Source organism: Phascolarctos cinereus, unplaced genomic scaffold, assembly GCF_003287225.1.
Source record: "Phascolarctos cinereus isolate Bilbo 61053 unplaced genomic scaffold, phaCin_HiC Scaffold_5;HRSCAF=322, whole genome shotgun sequence".
Lineage (NCBI taxonomy): Eukaryota > Metazoa > Chordata > Mammalia > Diprotodontia > Phascolarctidae > Phascolarctos > Phascolarctos cinereus.
The window spans coordinates 403631637-403651654 of record NW_027555958.1 but is presented as its reverse complement, the minus strand read 5'-3'; the positions used below and the strand labels follow the sequence as shown (position 1 = coordinate 403651654).

Genomic DNA, 20018 nt, shown 5'->3' with positions numbered 1-20018 from the left:
TTAGGCTTTTACATTTACTAGCTGTGGGTCTCAGGGCAAGTTATTTAAACTGTTTGAGCTTAAGGTACTTCATCTTCAAAGTGGGGATAATAATATTTGCATTACTTACTTTATGTGTATAGTAATTATTTTTAAAATAAATTTTATTGATATCTTTTCCTTTGATATCACCTATATTTCCCACTCTGTCCCTTCCCCTACTCTCTTTTTAAATGCTTTAATCCTTAAAACATTTATATAAATGTGAACCATGTGCAATTGTGTTGGGTCCAACTGTTCTGTGGTGAAATGAGTTTAGGAAATGCAGATTTAATGAAAGTGCTGATAAAAGACACCCTAACTAACAGATTCTACATATTAATTCTCCTAGGCCAGTGGCCTATCTGACATACAATCCTATAGTCATCTTGTAATAGATTGGTATAAAATAGGACAATTCATAGCTACAGAGAGATCACCTAATTGAGGATTTATTGTTTGTACAATAACCACGGTGAGAGAGGCATCATGATATCATGAGCAGATATTTGGCCTTGGGGTCAGGGAGACCTGGGTTTGAGTCCTACCTCGATGCACACAGGCTACGTGTTCCTTGGCAAGTCTCTTAACCCTTCAGTGCCCTAGGTGATTGAGACTGGAAATTATACAACCGTAGTTATCTGCATTGGTAGAAAGAAATTCTTCTTGGGGAGTTCCTTAGATCACCATTCTTTCTTCCCCCTTTGCTCTGTGACTCTTGCATGAAGCTTTTTATCTTGTTTGTACTTTATTTTCCTCCATCCAAAAATAGTGATAATTAATGACACTTTTGCTTTTATAGGGAGATGTACTACCATTGATAAAATTTTAAATGGTTGACATAAGCCCTATCAGAAATATGGGATTGAAAGTACTTAGGGCACACTGTGGATGTTGCTTTAAGGTGATAGAATCATAGCACCTTAGCAGTGGAAGGAAGCTCAGAAACTATCAGGTCCACAGTGAATGAATCACCAACATAACATCCCCTTCAAGCAGTAGTCTAGCTTGTGCTCCAACACTTTCAGGGATGGAGAATTTCTTATCTTAGGAGGCAATCCCTTTGATTTTTAGGCAGCTCCAATTGTTAAACACATTCTTCTTTACTGCCTTCCTTGTAGTGGCTACACACTGGCACCAGCCCTTTCCTCTGGAACTCAGCAAAATACTTCTACTTCCTCTTCCACTCTTTTCAAGTATCTGAAGACTGCAATTATATCTCTCCCCCCAAATCTTTTCTCCCGTAAGCTAATTAGCACCAATTCCTAGTCATTAGTCCCATCCTGCTAAGTCTCAGTGATAGCCATGAGATCCTGTTCACTTCCCTGAGTGTTAAAGTGTCAGGTTCACATTCTTTATTGCCTATAGCTGGGTAAGTCACTCAATCCCTCAGTGCCCCAGGCAGCTGTCTAAGACTATAAGTTATAGATCAGTTGCTCAGCTACATCAGTAGAAGGAGTTTCTTCACAAGGAGCTCCCTATGCTGGTAAAATCACAGGTCTAGACTAAAAAAAAATTAGCATAGTATATTAGCAGATATTAACAGCTTTTTTAACAGATAGATACAGGAAAACATAAACATTGACCTTATTATTCTTCCCTGTTATTTTCTTCTGTGAATTATTCTCCAAGAATCTTCAACTGCTTCCCTTGATCAGTAGTCCAGAGTCCTAGATGGCCTTGCCTAGCAGGTAGACAATATTAAGGTATTTTAAAGTTCCGTCGACTTATTTTTTGTCATTGATTTATGTCTGCCAATAATAAAATAAATAAAGTAATAAAAATAACAAACAAACAAACAAATAAATAAATAAAATCTATGAGATTTATTAAGAATACCAACATGGGTATTAATTATTTCTTTCTGTCTATTCAAGTGCATATAATAAGTCAAGCAAAAAGGGTTTATTTGTTCATTCATAAAATACCATTTTACAGATGACCCTGATGACGTGTTTTACCATATGAAAAAGTCTCTGTTGTCTTTAACATCAATTCTTCTCTTGTTCTAGGAACTGTTCAAGAAAGTAGTACCGCATCATTGCTTGGGCTGTATTTGGTCTCAAAGAGATAAGAAGGAAAACAAACATTTGGCTCCCACCATCCGGGCCACCATCTCTCAGTTTAATGCCCTCACCAAATGTGTCGTCAGCACCATCTTGGGAGGCAAAGAACTCAAAACTCAGCATCGGGCCAAAATCATCGAGAAGTGGATTAACATTGCTCATGTAATGTGCTTGCTTTTGTTAACCTTATTTATTCTCTCCAGTGATCCTAGAGTCCTATTTCATGGTTTAACTGTTGGACTTAAAAGGAAGTTTAAATATGGAAAGGGATATGGTTGTATTTATTCACACTAACATAAGACATAAAGTCATTATTTTTAACTAGAATCGGGGATGTCCTCTGGGATTGTTTCCTTTCACAAGCTCCCACACTACAACGCCCTCAGGGCAGGAGAAAACTTCCAGTTCCTTTTGTATCCTCCTGTGGGGTGAGCACCAGTACTCTGCATGCAGTGCTCAGTGGTAACTGACTAACTCTTTGATGGCCATTTCTCCTTTCAGCCCAAAAATTCTTTCCCAGACCTGTGACCATTAGTTCTTCCATAACTTGAGAGGTACCATTGGCCCACCAAGGTAAAAGAGGTCTTTGAGATCATTTAGCTGATCCCTCACAGCTTCCAGATGAGAAGACTGATGCTCAGACAGAAAGTGACTTGCCTATTCATGGTTGGTTACGCAGCCAGTAAAATGTCAGAGCCGAGATGCAAGCCCAGTCTCCTGCTTATTTACATTTCAGCATTCTGCCTCTCCTAGGTAGCTGGGTCTAGAGCTCATGTTTCCAAACTCTCATGCCAATGTTCTTTTCACTTCCTTTTTCAAAGGAGAGATGATACATTAGGCTTAACCCTAGAAAAACAGTGTCGTTCTGTGGGTAGAGCCCTGAGCCAGGCGTTACAGGTCTCAGATTCTAGTTCTGAAACTATTAGCCGCATGCAGTGTGACCTTTAATTTTCTATACTCCACTTCTTTGTCCTTTTACTTTCCATTAAATGGGAACCAATATTACTTATCTATTCATTTAGTCTGATGATATTTTATACATGAATGCACACATAGCACTTTGCAAACCTTAAAACGCTATGAATATTAGTTATGATTATGATTAATAGTAAGTAATGTTGTTATTGTTGTTGCCTAGACCCGTGATTGTTTTTGGTGTAGGGGACTCTCGATTTGGAAACTCCCTGCGCCAATCCAGACTGACAAATCTTTTGCAACTTATAGCTGGAAAACTAACAATCTTAGTTGCTGGGAATACTGAGAAGTTAATTATTTGCCCATGGCCACATAGTCAGTGAGTTTCAGAGGCAGAATTTGAACTCAGGTTTTCTTAACTCCAAGGCCTACTATATTATCTGCTGTGTCCTTCTGCTTCTCAAGTATAATAATTAACAGCTATTTATTAACACCAACCATGCACCAGAAGGATATAGTGGCTATAAAAGATAAAAGTTGCAAGCTCCTCCTCAAGCCCCCCACCCCTCGCTCTCAGGAACTCAAAGTCTTTGAGAAGAGTTAATAAATATATACATATAATTGAAATTCAGAGGAATTTGTGAGAAGTACATATGACACAATGTGTCTGAGGAGGAGGTTTAGGAGAGAGAGAAGAGATTGCTATAGGCTTTTTAGGAAAGAATTCTTGAACAAATTTGGCTCAAGTAGAGACTTGAAGAATGGTTAGGGCTTGAATATATCTAGAGGTGAGTTGGGGAGTAAGAATGATTCTTGGCAAAAAAAGGATCTGGACAAAAATGAACAATTATCAAAAACTATTATATAAATGTAGATAAGATACTGGCTATTGTGTTGCTCAGACAAGACACGTTTTTCTTTCTATTGCATTAATACTTCTTCAGTTACTTACTAAGAACAATGAGAAAATATGTTCTAAGTGATTCTATATTTGATAGGATCTTTGCTTTGGAGATGGGAAAGACCTTAGAGAGCTTTCTTCATTTTACAGATGAGGAAACAGCCCCAGAGTTGACTTCCCTTGCCCGAGGTTACGCAGGCATTGAGGGCCACACCTGGGATTGCTCTAACTCCACATCCAGCTGTCTTTCTGCTATGCCACACTAGTTTTCCACAATGTTTCCTCTCAGTAGCAAATTGGCAGACCCTGAAGATCTCATTCTGACGAATGACTGTAAAATCTATAGCAAGAACATGACACCTATGTGCATGTCATATTCTGTGCTTAAATAATAACTTATTGCAGTTAAAACATTTTTAAATGTGCAATTTAGTGACTGTAAAAGGCAATTTGACATAAGGCAAGTTGAAATATCTCGGATACTGTATATATATTTTTTAAAGATAGATATGTTATCAAAGATCTTGTCTCCTAAAGTTGAGCATATATCCTTGGCTCAATCTCTTAGAAGCATGGAATTCAAAGCTAATTCTATACTCAATTTTGTTTTCTTTTTCCTATATCATTTACATAAAGCCTTTTTTTTCCTATTGTAGGGTTATTTGGAAGAAAGCAAATCATTTTAGAAGCAAGAAAAAATATTCTGGCCAAACATGGTAGCTTTTACTTAGGTCAATCGGAATCCCCCCTTTCCACTTTTTGTTGTCACTTCCCCTGGAATATTCTTCTCTTTTCTAGAAATGTGGCGAGGTGCCTCCTTGTCCCCTTTGCTTAAATGAAGGCTCTTTTAGTAATACTTTCCATATGTTTATTACAATTTGGATACAATAGCTGGGCCTGAGTTCCTCTATTGCAAGTTTTTTCATTCTTAGAGGATGACTCTTGGGGGCTGACCTTTGGTGAACTATATTCACAGGGCTAGGCTTCTGGCACCATGATCTAGTGCATTTTTCTAAGAGAAGGACATTAAGATATTTATAGAGAAAGGGCATGAGTGGCTATTATGAATTACAGAGGTATTGGTTCTAAAGGCAGTGTCGGTTGGGTGTATGAGGTTGTTAGTTTGTTTGACATGGTTTTAAAAAGCCAAATTAGGGAGGTTGCCTTTCTTACCTTAGCATCAGTATCAAAACCTCTTCACTGATGTGACCCTCTGAGCAAGACAGGAGTAGGATCAGCCAGCTAGGGTGGTGCACAAAACTTTCTACGGAGGCTCCTATCTATGAAGTCAAGCCCTTGCTCACACAGAACACTGCTTTGCCTGAAAAGGCCTGTGTGTTGTAAACATGCCTTAGTATAGTGGCGTCTTCTTCTTCTTCTTCTTCTTCTTCTTCTTCTTCTTCTTCTTCTTCTTCTTCTTCTTCTTTTTTGCTTTTTAGTGAGCAATTGGGGTTAAGTGACTTGCCCAGGGTCACACAACTAGTAAGTGTCATGTGTCTGAGGCCGAATTTGAACTCAGGTCCTCCTGACTCCAAGGCTAGAGCTCTATCTACTGCGCCACCTAGCTGCCCCAGGCATCTTCTTTTAACAGAAGATATCAAACCAATCTGTCCATGACAATATTTGCCCTCTATGGGCTGAGACTGGGGCCCTGTATGACAAGAGACATGAGGCCTTCCTTGATGATTTGGCTTCTGAGAAGTGTATGTCTCCACTAGTAAAATTCCTGCAAAAAGTCTGTGGTTCCCAAGATCCTTTTTTTTTTTTCCTGATGAGGCAATTGGGGTTAAGTGACTTGCCCAGAGTCACACAGCTAGTGAGTGTTATGTGTCTGAGGCCAGATTTGAACTCAGGGCCTCCTGACTCCAGGGCTGGTGCTCTATCCACTTCATCACCTAGCTGTCCCCAAGACCCTTTTTTAAACTGCCAATGCTATAGGCTTCACATGGAAACTCAAGTTTCTTAAGGGGAACTCTGTCTTCTTACCCAGAATATAACATTCACCTTCTGCACAGTTTCTGTTTTGTTTTAAAATACTGCCAAAAGTGAATTTTGTTTTAAAACGTAGCTTGTTTTTGAAGCTCTGTAGTACAAATGAATGCGTCTTTAAAACACACACACACACACACACACACACACATATACACACACACACACACACACACACATATTTTCCCCTCTTGGCCTAGAACATGAAAGTCTAGGTTCAGCTTGTAGTAAAGTTTTACTGCCAAGTTATTATATATGTACACTGCTCTATATACACAAGCATTTGTAATGAGACAGGTGATGCCATTTGAACTTTCTGTAGATGCTGCCGTATTAAATGTGACTGGCAGCAGTCACCTGAAGCATGGTGCATTCATTTTTTTGAGTCAAGTTAACAAGCGTTTACTAAACACCAATGCTAGACACTGTGCTAAGCTCTGGGGATACGATGAAAAGGGAAAAAACAGGCCCTGCCCTCAAGGAACTCAGTCTAGTGGGGGAGACAACATGTAAACAAGTATACACAAATGAGATCTAGACAGAATAAATCGGTGATAATCTCAGAGGGAAGGCAGGAAGAATTTCAAGGGAGGCTGAGAAAGGCTTCTTGTATAAGATGGTACTTTAGCGAAGACCTGAAGCGCACCAGACAAACCAGGAGGTGTATTTTTTGTGTGGGGTGGTGGGAGGGGGAGCAGTATGTTAAGTCCATCTGAACATTTCCATTAGACTCACGATTGCTTTCTGTGACATGACTGTGAAGATTCACCTCTACTGTGTTTATATGAAGAAAGCTAGAAGCTGTAAAATTGTAATCGCACATACCAAAAATACATATATATCATATAATGCAATATATATGTGTATATACAGAGAGAGAGACAGAGAGGCAGAGAGAGAGAGAGAGAGGCAGAGAGAGAGAGAGAGAGAGAGAGAGAGAGAGAGAGGGGGAGGGGGAGGGGGGGGGAGGGGGAGGGAGAGAGAGAGAGAGAGAGGGAGAGAGAGAGGAGAGAGAGAGAGAGAGAGAAGTATTATGCCCAAAACTGTAAAATGTTTTTGGGGTTAGAGGAAGAAGTGAGGACCCTCCCCCACTCTTTTGATGTTGGGTATTTATACAGCTGCCTATTTAGTGGTGAGAACTCATAACAGCTGGGACAACTAAGGAAACCACTGACTTACCGTAATATTGATACTTAAATGTCTTTTATTTCTTAATCACTCCCTTTGCAGGAATGTAGGATCCTGAAGAATTTTTCCTCCTTGAGAGCCATCGTTTCAGCTTTGCAGTCTAATTCAATTTATCGGTTAAAAAAGACTTGGGCCGCTGTCCCAAAGTAAGTTCCCAGGTGTCTCTTCTAATTTTTTTTTCTTTTTTAGTAATTGAAGTAATTGTGAAATAAATGAATAAAAATATATTTAGCAAGCTAAATATGTCTCCATGGATACCTATCTTTAAAGTCCATTTTAGGGTAGGGGGAGAAAAACATTTGAGATTTTTCTTGTGTGGTAAGCAGGAGGGTGCATTTTGTATAATTCAAGTCAGCAAACCTGAAGACCCTAATGTATTTAACCTGGGGTAGTAGGTATTAGGGATTGGAGAAAAGAAAGATGAAAAATGATACAGGTGCCCCTGTGGAGCTTATGCTCTGACAGATGTTTGTGGCATGTAGAAATAAGTGTGCTGTGAGATAAATGGGATAAGGCCAAGGGAAAGCTGGACCAAGTGCCATAGGAATTTGTGAGGAGAGAGAGAATACTTTTAACTAAGTAACATTGCCAGACCTGTGCCTTATGAAGAATGTTTTGTGTGGAGGACAGCCTGGAAAGGTGAGAGACTGGAGGCAGAGAGGCCAGTTGGGATACTGTTCCATTAATTCAAATCTGAAGAGTCAGGACCTGAATGGAGAGAAGAGCAAAGCAAAGAGAGGAGAGCATGGATTCAAGAACTGCTTGTAGCAGAATCCAGATTCTACTGTTTGTCCATCCAAATGCACATTGAAATTTGGATAATAGTTTTAAGTCTTTCAAAGTTGTCTTTTCTCTCTTGTGATTTTTTAAAAATGCTACAATGAGTCTTTTCTTTCTTCTTTTTCCTGATATTCCTGTCACTAGTCCCCGTCTCCTTCCCAAGTCCTATCCATTAAATGAAGTCCCACTTTGTAATAAGTATAGTTAAACAAAATAAATCTGTTGATCCTGTCTAAAAATGTGCCTCTAAATCTGCCCCCAAAGTCCCTCACCTCTCTTTCATGTGGTAACATGCTTCATTTTTGGCCTTCTGGATTGGAAAGTAGTTGGTTGATAAAAGTTCTTAAGTCTTTCAAAGTTGTTGGAAACTGCTTTGAAAGACTTAAAACTGTTACCCAAGTTTCAATATGTATTTGGATGGACACCCAGTAGAACTTGTCCAATAATATGGATATCTGGGACAGACAATATAGCAGACAATTAATTGGACCCAGAGTTGAAGAGGAAGAGGAAAACAGCCCAGATTGCTTTTGGGAAGTTGCAAGGATCCTTTACTGACCCCAAGCTTTGCAAGAAAGCAAAGGCCCATCTTTTTAATAGAAACATTTTACTGACATTTCTATATAGCAGTAAGACATAGAATGCCCTTATCTACAAAAATCTAAAAATGAGTGTCAGACAGAAGACAGTGGAGAATCACATTCAAATGAAAGCAGAATCCAACATATAACCAAAAATGGATTCAGTATAAAGAGTTAAATATGGCGTCACAGAAATAATGATAATAATAGCTAGCAATAGCTCTTATTTATATGTTACCTATCATGTACCAGACACAGTGCTAAGTGATTTAAATTATCTCATTTGTGTATGTTCATCTCTGTATATCACTATGTGTGTTTCTGTTGTTGTTCAGTTGTTCAGTCGTGTCTGACTCTTTGTGATCCCCTGCACCATACTGTCTGTGGCAAAGATACTGGAGTGGTTTGCTATTTCTTCTCTAGTGGATAAAAGCAAACAGGATTAAGTGACTTGCCCAGGATCACATAGCTAAGTGTCTGAGGCCAGATTTGAACTCAGGTCTTCCTGACTGCTGGCCCAGCACTCCATCCACTGAGCCATCTCACTGCCCCTGTGTATATTTCTACTTCTACCTATATCTCATCTCTCTCCTAAACTAGATACCATAGAGAATAGCTACAAAATGGTGAAATCAATAGTGTCCAGGGAGCCCAGTAATTCACAGGAGACAAAAATCCAAGAAAAGGGCCAGTGATCAAACTCATTTCTTTAAATGCCTCTAGACAAAGGCACAGAGTATCAACAAGGAAGCTAGACGTCTTAATTCAGTGAGGCAGATTTGGTCTTGTTGGTATCACTGAGAATTGCTAGGATGAGAGAGACTGGACTATAGCTTTGGACATGTCTACCTAATTCAAAAGGAATTGGCAAGATACAAGGAATAGTGGGGTAGCACTGTCTATTAAGAAACTATGCTTATGTAAGGAAAGCCAGGAACCAGATGGAGGAGGGATGGTGAAGAGTATTTAGGCAGAAGTCAATAGAGGTTGAAACAGAAATCCTGTTACCACCAGAGTATCCTATCAACTGCCTAGATAGAGAGAGGAAATAGTCAAAGGGTCAGGAAACAGATCTGGTATGGAGGTGTAATACAGCAGTAGTGATGGAGGTCTTTAATGATCTAAACATCTGCTGGAGGACTCTTTTTGGTGAAAACAGAGCAGCAAATCATTTTTTAAAAAAAGTTTGTGTTAATGAGAATTTCATTCTTCAAAAGGTGAAGGAAGTGATAGGGGAACTGCTATTCTAGACCTAAATTCTCCCTAATAAAGAGGAACTGGTTGATGAAGTGGAAGTAATGGAACCTTGAGGGGAAGTGACTGCTCTATTTTAGAGTTTGGAATAGAGAAGGGGAGGAGGAAAGCTCCACTCTGATTGATGTACACACTAGCTTTGGGGAGAGAACATTTCAAAGAGCTCAGATAAAGGATTGGGAGGGTTCCCTGAACCAAAATTAAACAGGTAAAGTTACATGGTGCAAGGAATAGGAAGACCTCAAGAATGAAAATCCTCATGAAGCAAACCCAGTGGTGAGGAAAAGGGGGAAATGCTTATGGAGAAGGATGTGAATGCAAAGGAAATTTATCAATGAATTTAAATTTCTGAAAGATCTATAAAGAAGATAGAAACAAGGGCAGGGAATAGAGGATAAGTAAAAAATGATGACATAGTCCCTTTAAAAATAGTGTAAAATCTCAGAATGAACTGAAGTTGACAGAGCATGGTCACAACGATATAAAGGTTTCTTTTGTTTTTTAGCCCTATGCAGGAAAAGAGGAGTATAAAAGAAGAGGTGGGGCTGTTCCTTGGGATAAACAGATTCTTGATAATGAAAAGAGTCAGCATGGTATAATTGGCAAAAGGCTGGTAGTTAGGAAGACTTAGGTTGAGATCTTACGTCTTTCTTACCCTAAATGACAGTGTGTAACTGTGGACCGTAAAAACTGGCCCTCGGTTTCCTTATCAGTAAAACGGGAATAATACTTTGGAGTAGCAATTCCATAGTGGTGTTGTGAGGCCCAAATTTTATATGTGTGTATACATATAATATATGTGTATGTGTACATGTGTATATATGTACGCATACATATATAACGTAACAGAATATAAATCTCCCTCTATAAAGAACTTCGCAAGTCATGGTGTACCACATAAATGCCAACAATTATTATTGTTGTGATTATTATTTTTCATTAGAAAGGAGACAGAACTACTAAATTCTCATCTAGTCATTCAGTTTTCTTTGCCAACAAAAATGTTCTTTGGTCTGGAAAGGACAGAGCGAAAATGAATAATCAGCTTTTGAACCCAAGATAAGTAGGAAGGTAGAAAGAAAATTCTTTACCCTGACCCAGATGTATTAGAATCCAGGGTATTGAAAGAATATGCAGATGTGATTATTGAGTCACTGTAAGAGATCACTGAAAGATCACAGAAAGTAAGAGAAGAAAAGGGCAAATGCTATCCTTACTTTCAAAGATAAGAAGAGGGTAGTGTGCAAACTCCAAGCCCACAGTGAGCTTGACTGATTTCTGGCAAAAGTCTAAAATGTATTATTAAAGGTGTGGTTAGAAAACATCTAGCACTCTGAAGGCCACCAGCTCCATCGTGAGTAGCTCATTTCCTTTTTTTAAAAAATAGATTTACTTGACTGACATGGTCATAGGTATGGTAGAGCTGTATAATTTACTTTAATTTCAGCCAAGCATTTGACAGAGTCTGTTTTCCTGTCTTTGTGGATGAGATGTAGAAATGTAGGCTAGATTACAGTATCTGAAGGTCAGTTACACGGAAGAGAGACTAGCTTGTTCTCGACTCCAGGGCAGAACTCAGAGCTATGGGTAGGAGTTGCAAAGGAGAAGTTTTAAGTTTGCTATAAGAAGAAACTTAATTGAATTAATTAAAATATTGTAATAGGCTGCCTTTTGGCTCTTTTTCACTAGAGGTTTTCCAGCAAAAACTGCATTACTGAGTGTTGGCCATGTTGCAGAGGAATTCTTGGTCAGATATGAGTTAGACTCTATGGCCCCCAAGCACATTATATATGGGTATAAATAGGCTCTAGTATGTTATCTAAAATGATTTGCACACTTTAGAAGTAGTTAAGAAAAAGAGATCATCAAGCATTTGTTTTACCAGAAAGTATGTAAAGCTGTTTGTGTAATGAGAGTGAGAAATAATGATAGGTACACTGATTGTTATGCCAGTATCCATTAGATAGCAAAGAAACCTACAGCAAGACCTCAAGAATGTTGGATAAATCTTCTGTGGAGGACTTATAGGAGGAAAGTACAGTCTAATTGTGATCTGAACCAGCATAATGAGTGTCCACTCTGAGGAAATCATGACTTCTGTGAAAATAGTGAGCTTACTGATCACCGATAACCCAGACTGTATTTCAGAGTGGAAGGGAACCTCCGTGGCAATCTTGTCCAATTCTTATATAATAGTTAGCACTTATATAGCATTTTTAAGGTTTGCAGAGTGCTTTACATATGTTAATTCATTTGATCCTCACAACAACATCATAAGGTAGGTGGTGCTATTATCCCCATTTTAGTCTGGAGGAGGTTAAATGACTTGCCCAGACACAGGTATTAAGTATCTGAGGTAGGGTTTGAACTCAGGTCTTTCTGATTCCAGGCTCCAGTATTCTATTCACTGCAATACTCAGCTGACTCCAAAAAAAGGATAAAAGAGAATTCTTCCTACAAAATGTCTAGCAAGCAGGCAGGCATCTAGCCGTTGAATGAAGGTCTCCAGCGAAGTGGAAACAAGCATTTCCCAAAGCAGTCCATTCCGGTTTTGAGCAGGTTTAATTTTTAGGAAGTTTTCTCTTACAGGCATAAATCTGCTTCTTTCAGCTTGCATCCATTGTTCCCAGTTCTGTTCTCTGGGATCAAGCAGAACAAATGTAATCCTTTGTTCTCATGTCAAGTCTTCAAATACTTGAAGACAGGTCTTACATCTCCTTAAGTCCTTTCCAGGTTCAACATTTTCCCTTTCATTTTTTAAAGTCTTACATTTTATTTCTAATCAATAAACATTTATTTTCTGTCCCTCTTATTCAACCACCCCCAATTTAAAAGGCAAAGAGAAAATAAAAGCAAAACCCTTATAACAAATTGCATATTCAAGTAAAAAAAAATCCCCATGTTGTCCATGTCCAAAAATGCTTTGTCCCCTGCTGCACCTTGGATCCATCACCTTTCTCTCAAGAAGTGGGTAGCAACTTGGTCAGTTTCTTCAACCTAATTTCATATGACATGGATTCAAGGCCCTTCCCCAAACTGGTCGCCCTCCTTTTTATGCTTCTCTGGTTTATCACTGTACTGTCTGTGATGTGGCTCCCAGAACTGAGCAAAGTATTCTAGAAATAGTCTGACTAAGGCATCTGGGAGCTTTTGATTTGTAGCAGTAGACACTGATAAAATTCAATGAAAAATCAGGCATACTTTGCAATGTCAGTGAAATGGCCCCATCTTGAAACACAGCCCCTTGGGAGGCATGCAGTCAGGTGATGAGAGTCACGTCTGCCTTTGTTAAATATTTGTCACAATTACCTTGGGAAATCTAGGGAGCTGACCAAAGATGACGGGGAGGTATTTCATTATGTTTTCTGTAAGGTTTGTAGGGCAGGATGCCAACAAGTCATAAAATTGGTAGACTTTGTACCTTGGTCACCACACAGAACTCTCCATACTATTAGCAGGCACTTAGTTTTAAAGAAAAATCGGAGTGCTGTCTTTGCCTAGCATAAGTATGTGTATGTTTCAGTAATGCTAGTCTAGATTTAGGTTTCTTAGGCTCATGTTTCATTATGATTTTCTTTGAGCTTGTTAACTTCCTGGGGCAACTAGGTGGCACAGTAGATAGAGCATTGGCCTTGAAGTCAAGAGGACCTGAGTTCAAATCCCGCCTCAGACTAGCTGTGATCCTGGGCAAGTCACTTAACCTCTTTTGCCTTAGTTTCTCTAGCTGCAAAATGGAGACAATAATGACATTTACCCCCCAGTTGGTTATGAGGATCAAATTGGATATTTTTTAAAGCACTTGGCACAGTGTCTGGCATGTAATAGGCACTTAATAAATGCTTGTTTAACTATAATGTGGATTTCTTTTTAGCCAGGGTTGGGCTAACATGTCAGCCTTTTTCCTCATTGTGTGCTAATTTTTTCTTTCTTTCTAAATTTCTACCTCAGGGATAGAATGTTGATGTTTGAAGAACTTTCAGAAATCTTCTCAGACCATAATAATCATTTGACCAGCCGGGAATTGCTCATGAAGGTGAGCCACTGTGTAGGAATTCTAGGTGTGATTATTACAATTGCTAGATTAAACCCATTGGGACTGTTTTCATGCCCTTTAAAGCCTTCAGTTGACAGGGGAAGGACTGAGGTGACTACATTCAGAGACCACACTCCTGCTTACTTATGTAGAAACATGGTAGGAAAAATTCAAAGTCTAATTAGGAGCTGTCCTTCCTTAATTTAACACTCAGATAAAAGATTGTGAAACCTGCTGCATGCATATACTTTTTTTTTTTGGTGAGGCAATCGGGGTTAAGTGACTTGCCCAGGGTCACACAGCTAGTAAGTGTCAAGTATCTGAGGCTGGATTTGAACTCGGGCCCTCCAGATTCCAAGGCCAGAGCACTATGTATGCCACCAAGCTGCGCCCATATACTTTTTAAGCAAATTCCTGAGCATATACTAAGTGCTGGCCTCCTCTTGAGGGAAATACACTAGAATTCTTCCTCAGCAAAGTCTCCCCACAGGATGACAAGACTCTAGTTCCACGAGGAATTGCACAATCACTCAGTCAGCAACATTTCTTAAACCAGCTGTTCTATGCTCAGAATTTGTAGAGAATTAGAAAAGAATTACAAGAGAATCAGAAACCACAGGCCTCAAGGAACTCACAATCAAGCCCTTAACCTATGTTTTGCATAGATGCAAATACTGGAAGGATTTGAGATTTCCTGAATAAGGAACTCATAGCTTGGGAACTCCCTCCACCAGTGCGTATCATATGCACTTCTCTGATTTAGTAAATGCATCTTGGGGAGCTGATCAAGCCACGTCAAAGGCCAAGAGTTCAGGACTATAAAAAGTAGGATTTGAACCTGAGCCTTCTTGATCCCAAGGCCAGGACCCTCCCTACCAGCTACTGCATCTGCAATGTCTGGTATGTATTAGTGCTAAAAAAGCATAGAATGGAATACAAAACCACTGAAGAACTTTTGTGTAGAGCAGCTTGCATGAAGAAAGGTCAATTAGAATCACTAACTGCTGAAGTGACACTGAGGAGAAGAGTGAATCCAGTCCAGTAACCCTGGTAGTTTATATCAGAAGGTGTCAGGTTGACATACACCAGAGCGTTTTTGCGGTGGTTTCTGTAATTGGTTATGGAATCACAAGACTAGAAAGATGGGAGGGAGCTCATTAGCCATCTAGTCCAACCCAAACCCGAAGGGAGTCCCTACTCCAGTGTACTTGACATGTATTCACTCAGCCTCTCCTTGAAGACCACCAGTAAGGGAGGATGCTTGATTTCCCAAGGCAGCCTCTTTCCTTTTGGATCATTCTTGTTGTTAGGAAGTTTTTCCTGATATCAAGCCTACATTTTTTTTCTCTCTGTAGCTTCTACTCATTGGAAGCTCTTGGTTCTATCCTCTTAAGGCCAAACATCATGACCTCTGACCTTACAACTTCTCTTAGCTCCAGTGGAATCACTTCACCTGCTCTCTGGCAGCCTTCATCCTTCTAGGGAACAGATGTTACAAGCAGACCAGTTCATGCTGATGTCTGAGTCTGGATTTGGCCCACCCGATTAACGGCACGCAAGACACTGCTTGCTGAGATTGAGTTACATCTCTGCCTCATGTCCCCCTGGATTTGCAGGCTTTAAACGCAAATCCATCTGGTTGGAAAGGGATGGCTTAGCAGTGTCAGTGTCAGTATTAACAAAACCAGGCTGCCTGGAGCCATAGATTCAGATCCCTGCAGTGCTGAGTCATCTTTCCAAGGTAGATACACTGAGTACCATGCAGTTGTCTTCAGGAAGAATGTTGTCTGAAACCCTAGTAGCAAAACTATGTCTAGACATCAGCTAGTCCATAAACCATTCTTTTTTCTTTTTTCTTTCTTTCTTTTTTTTTTTTGGCTTTCTAGGCAATTGGGGTTAAGTGACTTGCCCAGTGTCACACAGCTAGTGTCAAGTGTTTGGTCTGAGGTCGGATTTGAACTCAGATCCTCCTGACTTCGGGGCCGGTGCTCTATCCACTGGGCCACCTAGCTGCGCCCATAAACCATTCTTAAACATAGAACTTTAACCCCAACACTTTCGGTCAAATTTCTAAAACTTGACTAAAATGCCAAAGAAACTAAAAACCGAGCTTAGAATGTACTTTCTGTGTTCATTGCTTTTCCACTTAAACAGACTCTACAACCATTTATTCAAAACTGGCTGTGCTCAGTAGGCCTTGAGAGAGAGAGAAAGTTCAGATGAGACATAGCCCCTGCCTTTAAGCTTCCAGTGCAGTCAGTGTGCTACATTACACTGGCTTTTGTCTGTATCTGTTTTATCTCTCAGACTAGACTCTGAGACAGCAAGGTGGCGTAGTGGATAGAGAGCTTGCCTTAGTGCCAGGAAGACTTGGATTCAAGTTTCCCCTGAACTGTGTGACCTAGGAAATCACCTCCTCTCTGAGTCCCAGGCTGTAAATGTCAGAGAAGGTGCTGACCTGCATTAATAGGGATAGTTCTCTCACTGGGCGCTCCCTACACAAATAAAATCATAGGTCTAGTCCCTGTTCCCAGATCCTAGGACACGACCAGACTGTGAACTCCATGAAAGTAGCATCCTCTCAGGCATCTTGCTTAGAGATTTCAGTAGCACTCTGGTTTTCATTCATTCATTTATTCATCAATCAATTAATTAATTTACAAACATTTATGAATTATTGACTGGGTGGCAGATACCATGCGAGGTGCTGAGTCTACAAGGATGAAGATGAAACCATTCCTTCTCAGGGCTCCCCGTATGCTATATGTGTGTGTGTGTGTGTGTGTGTGTGTGTGTGTATGTGTATGTGTGTATGCATATATGTATACACACATACACATGCATACACATATACACATATACATACACATACATATATACACACACATATATGCTTCTATATATATGCATATATGTGTGCTTCCATATATGTGTGTGCTTCTATATATATGCACATGTATGTATGCTTATATATGTATATATATATACACATGTATATATATACACATATATGCATATATATGTGTGTGTGTATATATATATATATGTATGCTGCTAAGTGTACCCAAAACAAATTTTAAAATAAATACAAGGTAATGAGAGAAGCGCTGGCAGTTGAGGGGAATTGGGAAAGGCCTCATATTAGAGGTGGTATTTGAAATGAGCGCTGAAGGAAGATAGGGATTATAGGAAGTAGAGTTAAGGAACGAGATGTGACAAACAGCTGGTACAAATACTGTATCCCAAACACGAATGAACAAAGGCTTGCACTAGGGTGGTGCAAATGAAGGGGGCAGTTAGGTGGCACAGCAGATGGAGCTTCGGCCCTGAAGTCAGGAGGATTGGAGTTCCCATCTGGCCTCCGAACAAACACTTGACACTTACTAGTTGTGTGACCCTGGGCAAGTCACTTAACCACAATTGCCTAAAAAAAAATGATTATAGAAAGGAAAGATTGGATGTGAAGAATGTTGAGGAGCTTTTTAAACATTTCTTCAACGAATAAGCATTTATTTTCTCCCCCCCAAATCTCCATTAAAAACAACTAAATAAACAAAACGCTCATAAAAATATACATAAACAAAAAATAACCTCTGCACTGGACATGTCCAAAAATGCATGTTCATCAGTTTTCTATCAGGCATCAGGTAACATGATGCTCTGGAATTGTAGTTCTTATGCCAGAGTTCTTAAGTCATTCCAAGTTGTCTTTACAATGCTGTGATTTTTGTATAAATTGTTATTCTGGTTGTGTTCTCTTTGCTCTGTCAGTTCATAAAGGTCTGCTCAGATTTCTCTAAAACTGTGACTTCGTCATTTCTTCTGGCATAGTAAGATTCCGTTACATTCATATGCTATAATTCCTGAATTGATGGGGACCCCCTTAGTTCTTTGCCACAACGAAAAGAACTGCTTTATACTATTTTTTTGTATATATGAATCCTTTGAGGAACATTTTGAAGAAAATTCTCAAGACTTAGAAATTAAGTGGATGTGGGTGGAGATGAAAGAAATGGGAAAGTTGAAGAGAATTCCAAGGTTTCAGACTTGGGTCCTTGAGGGTGTGGCGGGGAATCAGAGTAAACAAAAAAGTTCAGGTCTTCAATAGAATTTTAGGAAAATTTTATATGATAGACTTCTGACAATTATTGAAGAGAAATAGAAAGGAGTGTGCACATTTCTCATTTGTGTGTGGTACCTTAGCAAAATGTGGTCATTTCTTAGGACATAAACACCTTGTAAACAAAGAACAACAGAAATATTATGCACATCCTTTACTGAACGCAATGCAATAAAAATTGTATAAAATAAAGAGCCACTGAAAAAAAGTATTGAAAATCAGTTGGAGATTAAATAACTTAACAAATAACTACATATAATTTCTAAATAGTACTAATAAAACCTAGCAGGAAGAGATAGAGAAATTCCATGTATAACAACTACAGAATGTGTAAAATACTTTGATATCTACCTGCCAAGATACGCACAAGATACGCAATTACAAACCACTGTTTATAGAAATAAAGACCAAAATAATTAGAAAAATATTAATTGCTCATGGGTAGGTTGAATCAATGTAATAAAAATGGCAGTGCTACCTATTTTTGATGACATTACTTGATTTGCTTTGTCAATGCCACAACACCAAATGATTACAGAAGTAGAAAAAACAATAACAAGTTCACGTGGAGGAAAAAAACATAAAGAACTTCAAGAGAAATTATAAAAAGAACTGGGAATGAAGGGGGTCTAACAGTCAGTTCTCAAATGATACTAAAAATCAGTAGTTCTCAAAACAACTTGGTTAAAAGATAGATATATCAGAGGAACGGATTAACTACAAAACAAACCAAAGCAAATATATTTGATAAACACGAACACCCCAGCTCCTATGATAAGAACTTACTTTTTGACTAAAACTGCTGGGAAAGTTGGATATCAGTTTGGAAGAAATCATATTTTGAGCAACACCTCGCATTTTATACCGAGCTAAGCTCTAGTGAATACATAACCAAAGTGTCAAAGGGTCACATCATAAACAAATTAGAAAAACATGAGAAAAAAATACCTGTCAGATCTATGGATAGAAGAAAAGTTCATATGCAAATTAAAATAATTCTGTGGTACTGTCTCATACCTATTAGATTGGCTAATAGGACAGAAAAGGAAAATGACCAACGTTGGAGGGGATGTGGGAAAAAATGAGACATTATACACTGTTAGTAGAGTTGTGAACTGATTCAACCATTCTGTAGAGCAATTTGGAGCTATTCCCAAAGGGCTATAAAACCATACATACCCTTCGACCTAGTAATGCCAGTACTAGGTCTGTATCCCAAAAGAAATTTTAAAAAAACAAACAAAAAGGAAAGGGACCCGTATGTACAAAAATATTTATAACAACTCTTTTATGGTGGCAAAGAATTGGAAACTGAGGGGATGCCCATCAATTGGGGAATGGATGAACAAATTGTGGTATGTGATTGTGATGGAATACTGTTGTGCTAGAAGGAAAGTTCATGATCAAACAAGGAATGGAATGGATCACAGAAGATAAAATGGATAATTTCAATTATTTAAAATTTTTCAAGTTTTTACACAAACAAATCTACTAAAGCTGAGATTTAAAAGGGTATTGGATTTGGAGGTAGAGGATCTGGCTTCAAACCCTGGCCATACTGCTTACTACTGTCAGAGCCCATATACTTCTTAACTTCTTTTGCCTGAGTTTCCTCATCTAAAAAAATGAGGAATTTAGAATAAATTATCTCCAAAATTGCTTCCAGCTTTAAATGTATGATCCTATACATAATAGCTAAAAGTGGAAGTGGATGAAGTTGCTAAAGAAAAGAGAGTAAAGAGAGAAAAAGAGAGACTTGGGGTATACCTAATATTTAGGGAATTAGAATTGAGGATGAAGGATGAAGAGAAGCCGGTGGTGATGAAAGGCTGAACAGAGAAATAGAAAAAGATCCAGAGGAGTACAGCTGGTTAAAACCAGGAGATTAGAGTTCCAAGAAAGAAGGTAGATTTAATGCTTTAGCAACTGAAGTACCAAGGGAATCAGCACTTGACAGAGCTAGAGAAAACAACAACAGGATAAAAGGTCAAGAATATTAAGAAAAATAATGAGAATAAGTAAGAATGAAGGAGATATAGAATTATTGGACCTCAAACTATATTATACAGCAGTTATATGTGTATATATGTGTGTGCATGTATATACATACACACACATATACATACATACATATAAATATAAATACATATTAATTATAAAACAACTTGGACCT

At 38.8% G+C, this 20018-nt stretch overlaps 1 protein-coding gene across 4 annotated transcripts in view; it reads left to right on the top strand.

Annotated features, from left to right (window-relative positions):
• The window catches only part of RGL1 (ral guanine nucleotide dissociation stimulator like 1), a 222027-nt gene that overhangs the window by 160062 nt on the left and 41947 nt on the right, over positions 1-20018 (top strand). For all 4 annotated transcript variants that reach the window (XM_078156455.1, XM_020984384.2, XM_020984386.2 and 1 more), the window contains 3 exons: positions 2031-2246; positions 7120-7223; positions 13641-13725. In XM_078156455.1, coding sequence (XP_078012581.1) covers positions 2031-2246; positions 7120-7223; positions 13641-13725 — 405 coding nt within the window. The remainder of the gene's footprint in view (positions 1-2030; positions 2247-7119; positions 7224-13640; positions 13726-20018) is intronic.